Here is a 15,192-nt window from a genome sequence, read left to right on the forward strand (position 1 = left end):
ATACATCTCGTTTAGAGCGAAAAAATAAGCCCGGTTTTTGTGATTTAAAAGATCTTTTCGAGTTCAAAGGAGTGAAATCTGTTGTGGTGAAAAATGGAGGTGACTTTTGACGTAAATAAGCTCGATGGAATGAAACGCGGCGAACTTCAAAAGTTGTGTAAAAGCGTTGGAATCAAAGCGAACAGCAAGGTACATGTATGTATGTGTAATTATCAGCTCTGACAATTAATGTTCACGTTTCAATTTAAATTCAAGAATGCTAAGGCTGAAAAGCTTTCTTTGAGTAGTGTTATGTGCTAAAATATGTACAAAAGTCCGTGATCATGAACTTTTGTTATTAGTCACTCATTAATTTACTGAGCATGACAAGACTTCGTGCATGCTGTAAGCCCGCAAAATTCAACAAAACCTTGATCGATCAGCGCCGATCATGAGCGTTTCTGTTGCTTCTTGTTGTTTGGAAGGAAAACATACCGCACTGAACTTGATCGAAACAAACAGTTCAAGTTCTCTTTAATTTTGTTGTCTTGCTAGTTGCATGGTGATTGTACAAGTAAAGAAAATTCTCTTGTTTGGTTTTCAGCCGGCCGTTACTGACACTACAAGAGAACTCTGACACGTGCACTCGAGACGAAATCAAAAGATTTATAAACTCTTTTCTTGGGCAAGATTTCCGTACAGCCCCATACATTAATTATGCATGCAATTTTCTGACTGATTCGTTCTTTTCATGATTGCTGTTTGTGTGTAGTGATAGTATGAAATAGTTGCATACATAATTAATGTATGGGGCTGTGCGGAAATCTTTCCACTAAACGTTTGTTTACCCGTGTTAACTGCACTGTAGTTATAAATTAAAACTCATGCAGAAAACTGCGTTCATTCCAATCTCTGCTTCATTTTCAAATCTGTATATTTCAGAACGCTCAGCTAATTGAAGCTCTAAAGGAATATGCATCACAGTTTTCTGGAAAATCAGAAGGGTAAGTAGTGGTAAATAATTTGAAACAACCACGGTCAACAAACAAGTAGGTTTGTTGAACTGGCAAAATGTTCAAATGGTGGCTTCACAGCTTCATCTTTCCTTTAACAGTGATCTACCAGTTTGAAATTACGGGTCATAACAAGATACAGTCACTGTCACCGTCGGGACCGGTTCCGACTGTCCATCTTAGAGAGATGTCCGTCTTATGGGGAGTTTAGTTACAGTAAAATGACTGAAAAACGGCAGGGATGGGACCAACACCAGGTGTCTGTCTTAAAGAGGTGTCCGTCTTAGAGAGGTGTCTGTTTAGAGAAAGTTGACTGTAGTCATAAGGTAGCAAAACAGAACTGAGTTCCATGTTACTTATTACTTCAAGTTAACTAGATAGCTAACAGGCACAAAATCTTTTTTCCACTATGTTCCTAGCTCTTCTGTTTGCCAAGAACAGCAGTCTCAAAATACTCCTTACAGTGTTGAGGTAAATGAAGCTGTCAAGGAAACAGAGACAACAGACGGGCAACAAGATGATGCTGACAGTGACAACTTTAAGAAACAGCTTATGGATCAGCTTGATAAGAAAGTTGAGGAAAAAAGTAAGTTTTATCATGCAGTTAAACTTTATACATTTCATTGGCTGCTATGGAGCATGGTAATTGGAGATTTTGGAAAGGTGGATGTTTTGGGTTAGGAGGTTTCAGTGACAGCAAAGTGTATAAATCAGTCTATGGTCAGGTGGAAAACATCCTTACTGTTCTATGGAGGTGGTCTTTATTAATTAGTGGAGGTTGGACTGTAATATTATTTGAATTTTTCAACTTTCGCCTTGTGGACACTCGCTGTTACGGACAAAATCCAGATCTCCAGTAAGAAAGGGGTTTGACTGGAAATGACTCCTGCTAGTACGCACTCTCGCTATAACAGACACTAAACAACGCCACGAGAGACCCTCAGCTCTGAGCCATTAGAGAAACCCCCAAGAAGGATAAGGCTAAAAGTGGAGGCACTAGTATAGTCTTCTATATGCAGATGCTCTTTGGGTTCATCATACAATTCTTTAGAACTCCCCTTTGAAGAAATCTGTGATGACTCCAAAGGATGTCTGCCTACGTATAGGAGGCTAAGGCTCTCAATAACTCTTAGTGGTGACATCCAAACCCTCAACAATAAAGTGAATCTTCTTTCTTTCTCTCACGTTTTAGTGCCAGTGGAATGTAAGATTCCCAGATTTGTCCAGTTCATGAATAAGGACTCATCAGAAGCAGTAACAAATAAGACTCCAGGTGAGTTCTTTTCACTTTGAACAGTTGTAACAACTGTCTTGGGGTAATTACGCAGGGATTTCAAAATGTTTTGAAGTAGGCATCAGAAACTGGAATAGTAGGTGGCTGTGACAAGCCAAGCTTGTTTCTCACAAGCTGTTTGCTATGGCCAAAGTATCCGGCAACATAAAATCAAGTACCAGTGGAACTCCAGCGGGTGCCGGCTTGTTTTGAAAACCCTGATTATAAGTACCAGTAACTCGAAACAGACTCCTAATATTGAGGTACTAGTCGTCTCCAGACGACTTTTATTAATGTCTAGTAATAAAACAGTGATTACCATAAATAAGACAGACGCATTTATATGACAATTAATTATGTCTCAGGCTAACGCTTAGAAAAATCTTGTTTGCTTTGTTGTTTTCTTTTGGTTTGTGCCTGACTACATTGTGTGTCTCATTTTTAAACCAGACAGCTTTAACATCTCAGAGTCGTTTTAAGGTCACCTCTAGCACATAGTAACCAAATGAATGTTTCGAATCTAAAACACATTTTTTACAGCAATTACAGCATAGTGTTCCACTTGTGATGAACAAAGGTATGGTTCAGCCTTCTCTCTTTGTTTGTAACTTATGGTTTTCTCATTTTTTCCTAACAGCTGCTAAATGGAACAAAATTCACCAGTCACAGTTTGAAAAGTAAGTAATAAAGAAATTAATTTTAATTTATAATATTTTTTGGTTGATTAAGTATAAGCAAGGCGCCCAAAATTTTTTTTTATTTTTTTTTTTTTTTTTTTTCTGGGGTTTTTTTTTTTTTTAATAAAAAATAATAAAAAAAGGTAAACAATTCATTGATTAGGGGCTGTTCAGGGTGTGTCCTTCAGTTTATCTTTTTTAAGTGTCTAATAGTCTTTTAATTTTAGAATGGACTCAATTGATGTTTATTTGGAGAAAAAGAGGAAAAGAATGGAAGGTTTTAATCAGTCTGTTAAGAGAGCAAAGGTGAGAGAACTAAGACAAGGTAGCCCAAAACACTGACATGGTTCCTACAACCCTATATAGAGTTATTAATATTAATAAAAGGATTGCATTGACTCCTCCAGCCCAAACTATTTCATTTTTGTTCATAACTTTTTCCTTTTCCCTTGTTTGTGATCTAGACTGTCGTGGATGCTTGCAAGTCTGGCAAGGAAAATTCAAAAACTCCTACAAGAAAAGTAGGTGTCAATTTAATTAATATTAAATATAGCAGGCCATGTGCATGCTGTTGGTGGGCAGTTGTCAAGTACCGATTTCAACTACATTTCACGTGAATTTTGTTTCATCCCAAGGGACAAGATTTTGCTCAAAGTACAATAACAACTAGATCTTTCCATCCAAATAACAAAAATGGCCTTTGTGGCGGCAGTTTGAGATATTCCGTCGAATAGAAGGCCAAAATTGTGTATTTTTGGCATGTCACATGTAACACACAACCCGAATATGACAACATCAAAATCGTTTTCATTGTTTTCACCGTAACTAATGAGCTCTAAAATGCAAACTTCCGAAAGTTCATAAAATAACGAACATTTTGCAGTACTTTGTGCTACAATTGATGCCTGCCTTTTCAGAAACCAAAAGGTTTTTTATGATGAGGACGAAATGTCCAATGATTGTCATTATCGTCAGTGCCCATAATTGACATCAACCTTTACTACGGTTTCAGTGATCTTATCTTCAAAAAGAAGTAACGCATGGATGGTTCATAAAATAAACAATCTATGTGGTATGTTGCTTTCAACTATTAGCATCTTCCACTGGCTATTTGGCGTTTTTTCTGCGATGAGAACAGCAATGTCCAACATAACTTGCCGATATAGTTCTGTTTCTTTTGAACACCGTGTATCGTGCCATTTTATATTGAATGTATCGTGTATCGTGTATCATCGATCGTGTACGTACCGTGTGCCTTGTGTTTGAGCATCGTACATCGTCTATCGGCTACAATGCATGGATCAGTGTGCGAGGAACCGTGTTTTACTGCTTGGTTATTTTAAACAATGTTAATATTTTTTAGTCAAAGAACAAAACAACTTTTATGTGTACTTTAATTGCAAGCGGTGACGTTCCAAGTTAACCTTCACATAAAGTGGGTCACAAGATCGACAAAGAGGCTGTGTTTTACATGTTGAGACTGTTAACAAAATATTGTTTGATACCAATGGATTTTCGTTGCTTATCGTCCAAATGTACACCGCTGTTGATAGCTTTTGATAGTCCTGCTCCTTCTAGTTCTGTGAAAGGCGGCGTGCGAGTAGAAGCTCTGATAGCCGATCGATACATCTAGTAATTCAATAAAAAGAAACATAATTTCGTTCTCGTTCGTTACCTTATACAAAGGCAGTTAGAATAAAGTCAATTAACAGCTCACTGCAAGTATTCGAATACGAGAGTGTTAAAAATGCAAAGGCATGAAGCTATTTACCTTTTATGTTCTCAAAAAGCGTCAACATACATGTCCATGCAGACGTCATGCAAGCCCTTCTTATTCTATTACAACAATTATTTTCATTCAATCCTTTCAGTTTCAGTACCATTATTTTTGTCATCAAGATAAATACTAAGAGCTCCACACTTCAAAGCTTAAATCGCGGTAAAGCAGACTACAATCAAGCGACCTGCTCTTATAATACCCCGCCAAAATATTCCCTCCAAAAAGTGTTCGAAATATGAACCCTCAAATTCATGTTCATGTTACACGTGGTGTGACATCATGCTTATCGTGTAACGTGTATCGGTTCGTGTACGTAGCATCATCCTAGAGACAAAATTCTTCCAGCAATATTCCCAATCAGTGGGAATATTACAGGCTTTGAACTATGAAACCGTGCGAGGTCAAAATTCAACGTGTTCAGTATGTCAGTATGGTTTATTCAGTTTATTAAATCAGTGACATCAGTTTCCCTTCTCAAATTAAAAGTCTACATGTACAGCGTATTATAAACCCACTTGCATCATTAATTTCGCTTTGAATTTGGAGCAGAAACTGAACAAATACACGGAGTATTCCTATAATTTTGCAGAACCAGTGCAGAACGCTGTAATAAACTTCGAAGCGGCGTTGAATGAAATCATGCTGCATGTCTGCGTTTCAAATGTCATTTGATCCCTTGCATCAATCGCGCGCACGCAACAAGTTCTAATGATGAATATATTTTATTCCGCGGCCACAACTCTCTATTACTGGTGCCGATAAAACCCTTCTGCTGTTAAGTTATCAAAAAGGGCTTCGCTGCGCTGGCCGTTGCAATAAAACAGCATAAAAATAAAAGGCGCAAACTTTTATTTTTTTAGCGTCGACGGGTAAACATGCGGCGCTACATTGTCTGCCGTGTTAGCGTATAAATTGTTTTCCTGAAAAGATCTGTAAACCGTTCTGTTTCATCTGCTTTACAAGCGCCGAAAACTTGAAACCGGAGACTTTACGTCTCATAAAAATCTTTTAAATGCCTTCACCATGTAAAAAAGTTAAACTTGAGCAAATTTAATTAGTGTTAATGTTGGGATAAACTTTATCGCCAGTTCATGTCGGAATGGTTCATGTCATCCAACAAGTCACGCACGACGCAGTATGTGTTCGGGAGCGACAAAGATAATTATTATTTTCATAGTCTTGTCTCTCCTTGCTCAAACATTGGTTGAGAATAATTTTAAGCAAGAATGTTAGGCAAAAAAATTCTGATCCATATTTTACGAACAAGATAAGCTTATAATTTGCAAAGTAGATGAACACGGTACACGATACTGATACACACGATAAACGATGCTCTATACGCTATCAGCTATTATTGACACACGATACACGATGCATTATACACGGTATTTCTTCAGCCACGCACGGTGTACGATGCACTATACACGATTTTTTATTCGGATGCACGATGTACGATACTTAATACACGATGTTACGCTTTTGCTAACCAACAGCGTGCACTTGGCCAGCAAAATGAATAAAACTCACTACACTTATCAGTTGAGTATGCAACAAGGAAAGTTTCCCGCCCAAGCTTTACCGATAAAACTCTGCTGTTGTCAGGGGGCGACAGAGCTAGTTTCCATTGGAAACATCTCATGCTAGTGACCTCATCAGTTCCATTCGCGCTAAAGTTGAATCACTGAAAAGTGTGACAGACTGCTGACATCAATAGCACGAGATGTTTCCAATGGAAACTAGTTCTGTCGCCCCTGACAACAGCAGAGTTTTAATGGTAAAACTTGGGTGACAAACTTCCCTCGTTGCATACTCAACTGATCAGCATAGTACTTTAACACTGTTTTTTTTTTTTTTTTGACTTAGAAAGGTTCATAAATAAATCAATAATAATTATCTGATTCTTATTCCTTGCTTTCTTGTAGTCCACTGGGGTCACAAGAAAAAGCCAAGCCAAACCAGCCGAGGTCACTTTCAAGCCAATCGTAACAAGCCTCAACAAATCGGCAACTTTTGTATTTGGCTCTCCTGCAGCTAAGCCATTCTTCCAACCTGGAAACAGACAACCAAACATAGCAATGTCAGCTGCTACAAGTGGAAAGAAACTCAAATTGAAATCTCCCGAAGTTTTCAAGCCTATCATGTCTGGATCTGCTGCCAATGGAGGAAAACCAAAGACACCTGTAACTCGAAAATCATTTGCTGCAACAGCTACTGCAGGCGAAAATAAACCCAAGACGCCAGCAAACCCTGCTCGCAAGTCCACAGCTGTTACACCATTTAGGTCTGAATTTATTCTTTGTTAACTTTTTGTAGTTATGTTTTAACTACCAATTCATTTCAATGTTACAGCTGTAGTTCTGTTTTTCTGGGATCAGCGGGCTTTCATATGTCTCACAGTGATCTCAAACAGAACTAGTAATAGCTTCTACAGTGATATCTGTGCTTGTAAGTTTATAAAAGAAATAGCCAAAGGTAAAGTGATGTTCACATATGGTCTAAATTATATTTTGCTAGCAAGGCCTTTCAACTGAATAGTTCAAGATTCAACCAACAACAACTGTTAATTTTTCTGCTGTCAGTCACAATATTATTATAATAAAAGAATGACGATCAACGAACCTTAAAAAAAGTACAAACAAGGTGAAACAAAATCTACCAATCGCAACATATGACCTTTTGAACCTGTTTCAAGAAGTAAAAGTTTGTCCAATAAGGTGATAGCTGAAAGCAGCAAAAATCGTAATCAATGATTGAGCAAGTTTGTTTTTACTTTCACAGATTTTTACCAGCCAATGTACCCTCTACTCCTACTCCAACCCCAAGGAAAAAGTTTGATCTTCAAGCCAGTCTAGCTAAGCCCTTGTCGTACAAACCTCATACTGGAAAACTAAAACCTGTCTCTTCATACAAAGAGGAGTGCAGGCCAACTGTTAGTGAAGCAAAATTGAAAAGCCGTAAAGTGGATGTCAAAAATGCAAAGGTCACATCAAGGTGAGAATTGTCTGCAAAAAAACCCTCAAAATAATTAATATATACTTTCCTGCTAGCGGATGCCTCTACTCGTTTGTATTCGCAGAACTGGCAGATCAAACCTGGGGAAAGAGACCACTGCCCTGGTTTGAAAATAGCTATAGTGTGCATGTGCTATGGTTACTTAGCAGCCAAACCCTCACCTGATGTTCTTAGCTATTTGGTCGCAATAAATGACAGCGGAAGTCTGTAAAGAAATGCGTAAGACACAACAGGCTCAAGTTGTGGTCAGCAAACAATGCAAGGAGCATGTGTTTTGAAAAGAGCCATCCAAGACTGTGGACGACAGTTGAATTAAAGCTATTTTTGACCCAGGGCAGAGGTCTCTTTTTCCCCATTTTGTCAGCTCAGTGAATACAAAGGAAAAGAGGCGTCTGTTAGCAGCGAAATATTTTAGCGTCAAACCTCTGTTACGCGGTCACCCCCAGGGAATGACCAACTGACCGCTTAATAGAGGTATCATGAAATTTATACCTGGCTATCAGATTTTATGTCAGTGTTGTTTGTAAGGCAAGTGTCTTTGTTGTACATATAACAGTTAGCCACATTATCAACATTTTGCCTTCATATTCAACAGGAAACGAGGAAACCAATCATAACTTTGTTTAAGACTGTACAGTTTGATTTGATTTGCTAAAACTGGGCATGCTTTGCCAAGTTTACCCATGAAAATGCAACATATTGTATGAGATCTTATTTACAATAATTAATATGAGGAGAAATGATAGTTGATCACTTAATAATAGAGGGCCGCTTAATTTTCTTTTCCACAGGGAGGAGCGTCGTATGAAAGGTGTCAAAAATAGAGAGAACAAGAAAGCAAATGCCTTGAGTAGACGACGAGGGCTGGCCTGTTAACAAGACATGTTTCATTCGTATATTACTGTAAAAATACAATACATTACAAGCTGGTAGCAGATTGTTGCCAGGTGTTGGTGTTACAAATTCGCAACTTTTCACATTTTAACGCCCACATATAGTTTAACAAACTTTGTATATAATGTCACACTCAGAGTTAATAGTCTTTAATGGTATCTACTTAGCAATATCATAAAGAATTTCTTGAACACCAAATATGGTTGCTGTGGCATTGTGTGAAAGCGTTTTATGAAGAAAGCAGCATTTTCACTTGTTTTCCCACGCATTTCAATCATCTAGCTTGCATTCTATTGGATGTACACTGTATATACCGTATTTATTCGATTAACCGCCCTGGGCGCTTATTAAATTTTTGGACCTTGAGAGTGGGTGCTTAATCGAGGCTGGGTGCTTATTAAATTTTCGCGATTTTCAGCAAATAGTAAGTTTATTTTTGTAACAAAACAATAAATAACAACAAAACGTAAAGATGTACCAAAGCAGAATTTGAACTGTTCATTGAAAGTTTCTGTAAAATACTAAGAACACTCAGTCATGGGGGAAGTCTTCTTAGTAGTACTTAGTCAATTTTAATAATCAATGCTCCTCTTGTGCACTTTAGTTTTTTGTGGGGTGGGGGGGAGGGGTGGGCGCTTGTTCGAGGCTGGGCGCTTATTAACTTTTCCTACCTTCAGGGTGGGCGCTTATTCGGGGTTGGGCGCTTAATCGAATAAATACGGTAAATCACTTGTTAAAATCTTCATACATGTGGTCTTAGTGGAAGTATAAAGTTTCTTAAAGCTCTTAAATAGTTAAATAAAAAATAAATTTATTACCTTTTTCTTTTAGCCTAGCCTTCTATGTAGATACCCTAGAGTTTGTCGCAATCTTTCCTGTCCCAGCTTTTTACCCAGAATGTTAATAATTTATTGTTCTTGTTTTTTACTTAATTTTACCAGTACTTATCAAAGCCTAAGGTGAATGGTTGTAAATATTATCTTATTTGTGGTCAGTGGTAAGAAAATAAAAAAATAAGAAATACAATCAAAACTTTGTTCTGAATTTCTTGCATGCATCAAACCTCAAGAATTGTCACATTATTATTATTATTGAACATCTTAGCATATTGCCAGTAGCAGGTTCCCTTTGTTTCCTTCTTCATTGTGCAGATTTTGTACTTATTATATTCTCTTCACCAAAAAAGACTGCAAATCATCATCTCCTAAATCATCTCCTTACGCATTGCCGAGACTGTTCTACAGTCCCAGCCACAGCTCCCATATGGTTCCATATGGAGCTGGGGTTTAAAGCAACCTTCGGGTTCACCTCTGGAGTAAATGGCGGGGTCTATGATCTTATGTGAGACCCTTATGCCTGGCTATGCCGTGCTGATGAGTCCTTATAAGGACGAAACAGCTGTCCATGGCTGCCACTCCACGGGTAATAGGCTGTGCGCATGCGTACAGGTCTTGGCCAGACCGTGGAGATGTGTCGTGTGACCATTGCATTCAGTGGTTTATTATCTAGATATGCAGATTGATTTTACAATCAAACCGGATGTTCTTTTGATGGGAACTTTCCAATGTTGTGGTGCAATGTACCAATACCGATTGACAGTTTGATCGAAGCTACTTGCAACTTTCAATTCAAATTTGTTCAAGTGAGTTGCCAAGTTCCGGTTGTAACATATTGTCGTATAAAATGAGGTACCTACCACCTTTGTTTCAAAGAAACAGAAAATAATTGCCCCTTACTCAATTGTTTATCAACAGAATTTGAGAAATTAGCCACAAGCTTAGTTCAAATTGCCTAACTGGGAATCACGCCATTTCACGATATTTCTATAACAATCTTTGTACAACTAGTCTTCCAATGCTGCTATGTCACATACTACTAAGCTACACTCCTCATCCCCACTAAGGTATGATTCCTAATCATACTCCCCTGGGTGAAAGAGAAGCACTGTATGAGTACATTTTTGTCCCCCTTAGCCGGCTAAGCCTGGGGCATGGGGAACAAGTGGCTCTGGGGACACATGATTTCATTGGCTAGATTTTAACAGAGATTTTAAATCTATCCAATCAAATCAACCCTTGTAAAATACCTTACAATGGGATTTTAGAACGGTTGATTTGATTGGTTGATTCAAATTCTCTTTGTTCAAAATCTAGCCAATCAAATCATGTGTCCCCAGAGCCACTTGATCCTTGTACCCCAGCAAGCCGGCTGAGAGGGACAAGCAGCTCTGGGAACAAGAATGTCTATGAGTAATGTCTTATGCCCAAGAACACAACTGGTACCCAGACCTCGAACTAGAATCCAATTCCATCCCCAGGGCCCACTTTCCTTTTGGTCAGAACCAAGAAATCAGACTGGCCACGTCCAGACTGCTCATTTTGATATTTGCCAGCAAATCAGATTTCAGCATAAACAACAGAAAGTAGATAAATCGCAGACTATTACATCAGACTCAGCCAAAGAACGCATTCTTGGTGCTGGTCAATAAAAAGGTGGGCACTGGCTGATGGTGACGAGATTGTCCAACATGAGTACCTCTATTTCTTTCTTGGCAGTCCTATGAGGAAAAACAGTAACTAATCACAGAAAAGTGGTTGATTTTTTATTCAAAATTTTAAGTAATGTTCTGCTTACTTCATTCCTACACTTTGTTTACATTTAAATATACTAATGATAAATGGCAGTCACGTAACAGGATGTATCAGATAATCAAAAGAAATGTCATGGACTGTATTGGTGTCATGCTTAACTTTGATTCCCCTTAAAGCAGATTTCTAATTATAGTAGCCATTAGTTAGACAGTATTATTTCTGAAGTTACAGAATGGCAGAGTATAGTAGCATGAGCATTTATGTTCTGAAAAACTGAGCAGAAAGCTAACGTAGTTGAGATAGCTTTCAGAAGCTGTGCTCAATATAAGACACTGAAAATGCTTTTGAAACTACAGGAAGACTCAGTATTCGAACCAGAACAAGATTAGTAAACTTGTAATAGGCTCATGAAACTAAAAATCCATTGTCACAAGACTTGACTCCACCCTGTCTGTTCTTTATACAGGATCCGATCAGACCAGCATCAGTAAGTAAGTAACGTAAGTAAGTAAGTAAGTAAGTAAGTAACGTCTTACGTCGTAAGTAAGTAGCATCCAATTTCTTTGTCCAATAGCCACACATTGTCAAACAGACAGGTGACGAGAATTAAGGAATACCATAAGTACAATTGGCTTGATGTACATACTACCAAATTCTCAGAAACTTGACACAAAAGAAATGACTGAAACTCATTTAGGAGAATTTGAGACTTGAACAGGGGTTAAATTGATGGTAATAGGAAGAGTTGAAGTGGACATCCATTCAAAAGCACAACTGCAACTGTTATATTGTCACGGCTCCCTGCAAGGATAGCACCTTCAACCAGCCTTTCACTCAAGGCCTTGGCCAGCGCACAAGCTTTTTCTTTTCTTTGTAATGTTGATGCCCGTGACTTTATTGAGGGGGGTGGGGGTGGTAGTAAACCAGGTAATTTTATGACAGGTTTGTTCTCATCAATTTCTGTTGGACTTTCACTAGATTGACTGTCTTCGTTATCACTAGATTTATCCTCGTTAGCCATGCTCTCTTGTGAATTTTCTTCACTGGAAACCTCTACAGTATCTTTGTTCCTTTCGGGAGAAGCCACGCCCTTGGTACTACGTCTGGGAATTTCATCCCATTTTGGGACAGGCAACCCCACCTCTAGAGCAGAAGCTCTTTCTTGCATTCTCATCACAATAGCTTTTACATCGATTTCGGGTAAAATATCTTCGAGGAGAAGAATGACTTCTTCTTCGCTGAAAACTTCCCATACTCCGTTCGACGCAAGAATGAGAAATTGGTCCGCATCGTCTAGGGTAAGACAATTGACAAAAGGTGTTTTTATAACACTACTCTTCAGATTTGGATCACCGTGATTCCCTAGACCCCGAGTACTTTTCACCACGCCGTTAACCAAGGCAGTTTTATCGCTTTTAGAAACGTCCCCTCTTGCCTTCCGAATCCGACGTCGTTCTCTTTTATCCCATGGACTATGAACGTTCGACAAACGATCGATCGAACCGTCCCCGCGGCATAACACCGCTCGAACATTTCCCGCGTTCGCTACATACAAATTATTTCCTCGTAACAAGCAAGTCAGAGCCGAACATCCACTCCAACGATTCCTTGATTGTTCCTCCACGCCGTAGAGCAAAATCCTGTCCATTTCTTCGAACGCTTCGTTGAAAGCTGTTACAATTTCCTCGTTGACATTTTCGTGTTTCATGTTCGTGTGATAAATACGTTCGACTTTCCTCTCGAGAATTTCGCCCAGATAGCGCGCGCATTTTTCTGCTGCCATGCTTCCATAATACCCGTCATAAATAGCAAAGAATCCGCTCTGTGGATCATTACAGAAGAAATCTTTAAACGCGTACCTATCTTCCATGGATGTTTTCCATCGCGAATTCGCATGTTGACAAACGCCGAAAGCAAGCGCGCAGTTTAGAGTCGTTCCATGTCCTTGTATATTCGGCTGATTGACGAAAAATTCGTCTACATTTCGAAGAGTTGTGTTCGTGCCTTCGATATCAGCCTTGATCATTTCGTATGCCAGGTTTAGCTTTTCAAGCTTCTTCATGGAAACTGGATTTTCGGAGCTCGCGTTTTCGTTGAGTCGCCTCAAAATGGCGCGACGTCGCTTGATTAACTGTTTCACGCTGGAAGGCTTCCTCTCCATAGTAAATCGGAACATTTCTAATGCGTTGTGGAATTCTTGGTGTTCTTTTAAGAGTCGAACCTTGATTTCTTCTTCGCATTTCATGCAGACAATCGAGATTTCGGGTTTTACAGGCGGAGATATTGGATTTATCGGTGGTAAGTGGTGATCTGAATTGCCAGAATTATCCTCGTTCATCATTGCCAAGTATGGATCTGAAAAACTGTCCGATTTGTACAACTCGGTTTCGCTAACCACTCGCACAGTGTATCCTTTGCCTTGCAAGTCCATTGTAAACAAAAATCGTAGACAAAAAGTAAACTCCTCTTCGTTGGTAGACAGCGTTATAAATAAACTTTCATTTCCTATTAATTATCGTTGCTATGGTAACCATAGTTTCCTGTATCACTTGTAGCAAATTAGCAATGCGTGACGCAATGAAAGCAGTAGCCTGCGTTGCAGACGAACAAAACCCCGGTATAGTGCGTCTGCGAATTAGAGCACAAAAGCTTGTTCCGGCCCCCCGCGTGTTACCAGGGATTTCTATAATAACCTCTGATTGGCTTTTGAATAGGGCCGTTCTTTCGTGCGCCGTAATTGGTTGAGTTGATCTCGTGAAACCATAGTTACGCGTTCGATGAATACCAGATACCAGATACAGTAAAACGTTCTTGTCATAAATTTGTGCCGTTCTGTATTGGCATTGGTCATCCAATCTATTTCGCTTTTCACTTGTTTAGAAAGGGCACGATATGCTGTCAGTTGTATTATTTGGAGGCGTTTAAAGTTGAGTAGAGCCATAAGACATTGGTCTGTACGGCTTTCCGTTTGTATATTTTTCCCGGATATTTTGACACCTCTGTTTTACATTTGTCATATGTAATTACTATCGCGGTTAGTCATGGAACATTCATATTTGCAAGATATTTTTTGAGCTTTTGAAATATTCCCTCTGGTCCTAAATGTTTCGTGAAGATGTTTGACTACTTGCATTCTGCATTTGTAATGCCAGGTCCGGCTGTTTATTGTGTTGCAAGGTGTGTTGCTTCTTATCACGGATGACGGATGTTCGTTGTGTGACATTCTTTCACCACAAGACAAATTATTCAACATTTATACCATGACCTTTTTGCTTGTCAGTTGTGTATATGCTTCTTGTCGTTATCGTTGTTTTCTTTTTTTTTATGAGATAGTTCGAACCGGCTGCTTTTTTACCGCTTCAAACGCTAATTCTCACCGATCTGCTCCGATCTGCCTTGATCGCCGCCAAGTTTGTTTTGTATCTGGTCTTCGTCGAAAGCGTAACTATGGTTTCTCATGATGCACTCGACCAATTACGACGCACGAAAGAACGGCCCTATTCAAAAGCCAATCAGAGGTTATTATAGAAATCCCTGGTAACACGCGGGGGGCCGGAACAAGCTTTTGTGCTCTAATTCGCAGACGCACTATACCGGGGTTTTGTTCGTCTGCAACGCAGGCTATGAAAGCAGAAACAAGTCAAAGCTGTCAAGCTTTTCTCTTTTCCACATCCTTTTTTGCTTTTTTATTTTTCATATAACAAGCTTCAACACATCTTACTCATGGAAATTAAGAGACCGCTAAGGGATTTTAAAATGTGTGAGCGTGTTTAAAGCCTAAGGCACTGTTCACACGGACGCGGTTTCATTTGTCTGACCGCATCGCTTTCAATGCGGTTACGCCTTTCGTTTACACGACGCCGATCAAGACACAAATGAAACCGGATCGTTTTGAAAACGCTCTCAAAAGTGGAGCGTTTTCGGTTTCATTGGTCGTGTAAACGGCAAAACTGCATCGATTTGAAGACGGTCA

General features: G+C 39.1%; 2 protein-coding genes across 2 annotated transcripts; one reads left to right on the forward strand and one right to left on the reverse strand.

Moving 5' to 3' along the window:
• Positions 1-48: 48 nt before the first annotated feature.
• LOC144629817 (nucleolar and spindle-associated protein 1-like) lies at positions 49-8,935 on the forward strand. The gene is made up of 10 exons (XM_078488028.1): positions 49-189; positions 922-983; positions 1,412-1,578; positions 2,185-2,265; positions 2,903-2,942; positions 3,170-3,248; positions 3,407-3,463; positions 6,645-7,003; positions 7,501-7,713; positions 8,526-8,935. The coding sequence occupies exons 1-10, from the start codon at positions 94-96 to the stop codon at positions 8,608-8,610; spliced, it is 1,239 nt and encodes a 412-aa protein (XP_078344154.1). The 5' UTR covers positions 49-93; the 3' UTR covers positions 8,611-8,935.
• Positions 8,936-11,192: 2,257 nt separating this feature from the next.
• LOC144629547 (protein phosphatase 2C-like domain-containing protein 1) lies at positions 11,193-15,097 on the reverse strand. Its single transcript, XM_078487781.1, has 2 exons — positions 14,857-15,097; positions 11,193-13,810 (listed from the first exon to the last, which is right to left on the reverse strand). The coding sequence occupies exon 2, from the start codon at positions 13,648-13,650 to the stop codon at positions 11,941-11,943; it is 1,710 nt and encodes a 569-aa protein (XP_078343907.1). The 5' UTR covers positions 13,651-13,810; positions 14,857-15,097; the 3' UTR covers positions 11,193-11,940.
• Between the last annotated feature and the right edge of the window lie 95 nt (positions 15,098-15,192).

The sequence above is a fragment of the Oculina patagonica genome, chromosome 11, assembly GCF_052425735.1.
Source record: "Oculina patagonica isolate OP01 chromosome 11, crgOcupat, whole genome shotgun sequence".
NCBI classification, from domain to species: domain Eukaryota; kingdom Metazoa; phylum Cnidaria; class Anthozoa; order Scleractinia; family Oculinidae; genus Oculina; species Oculina patagonica.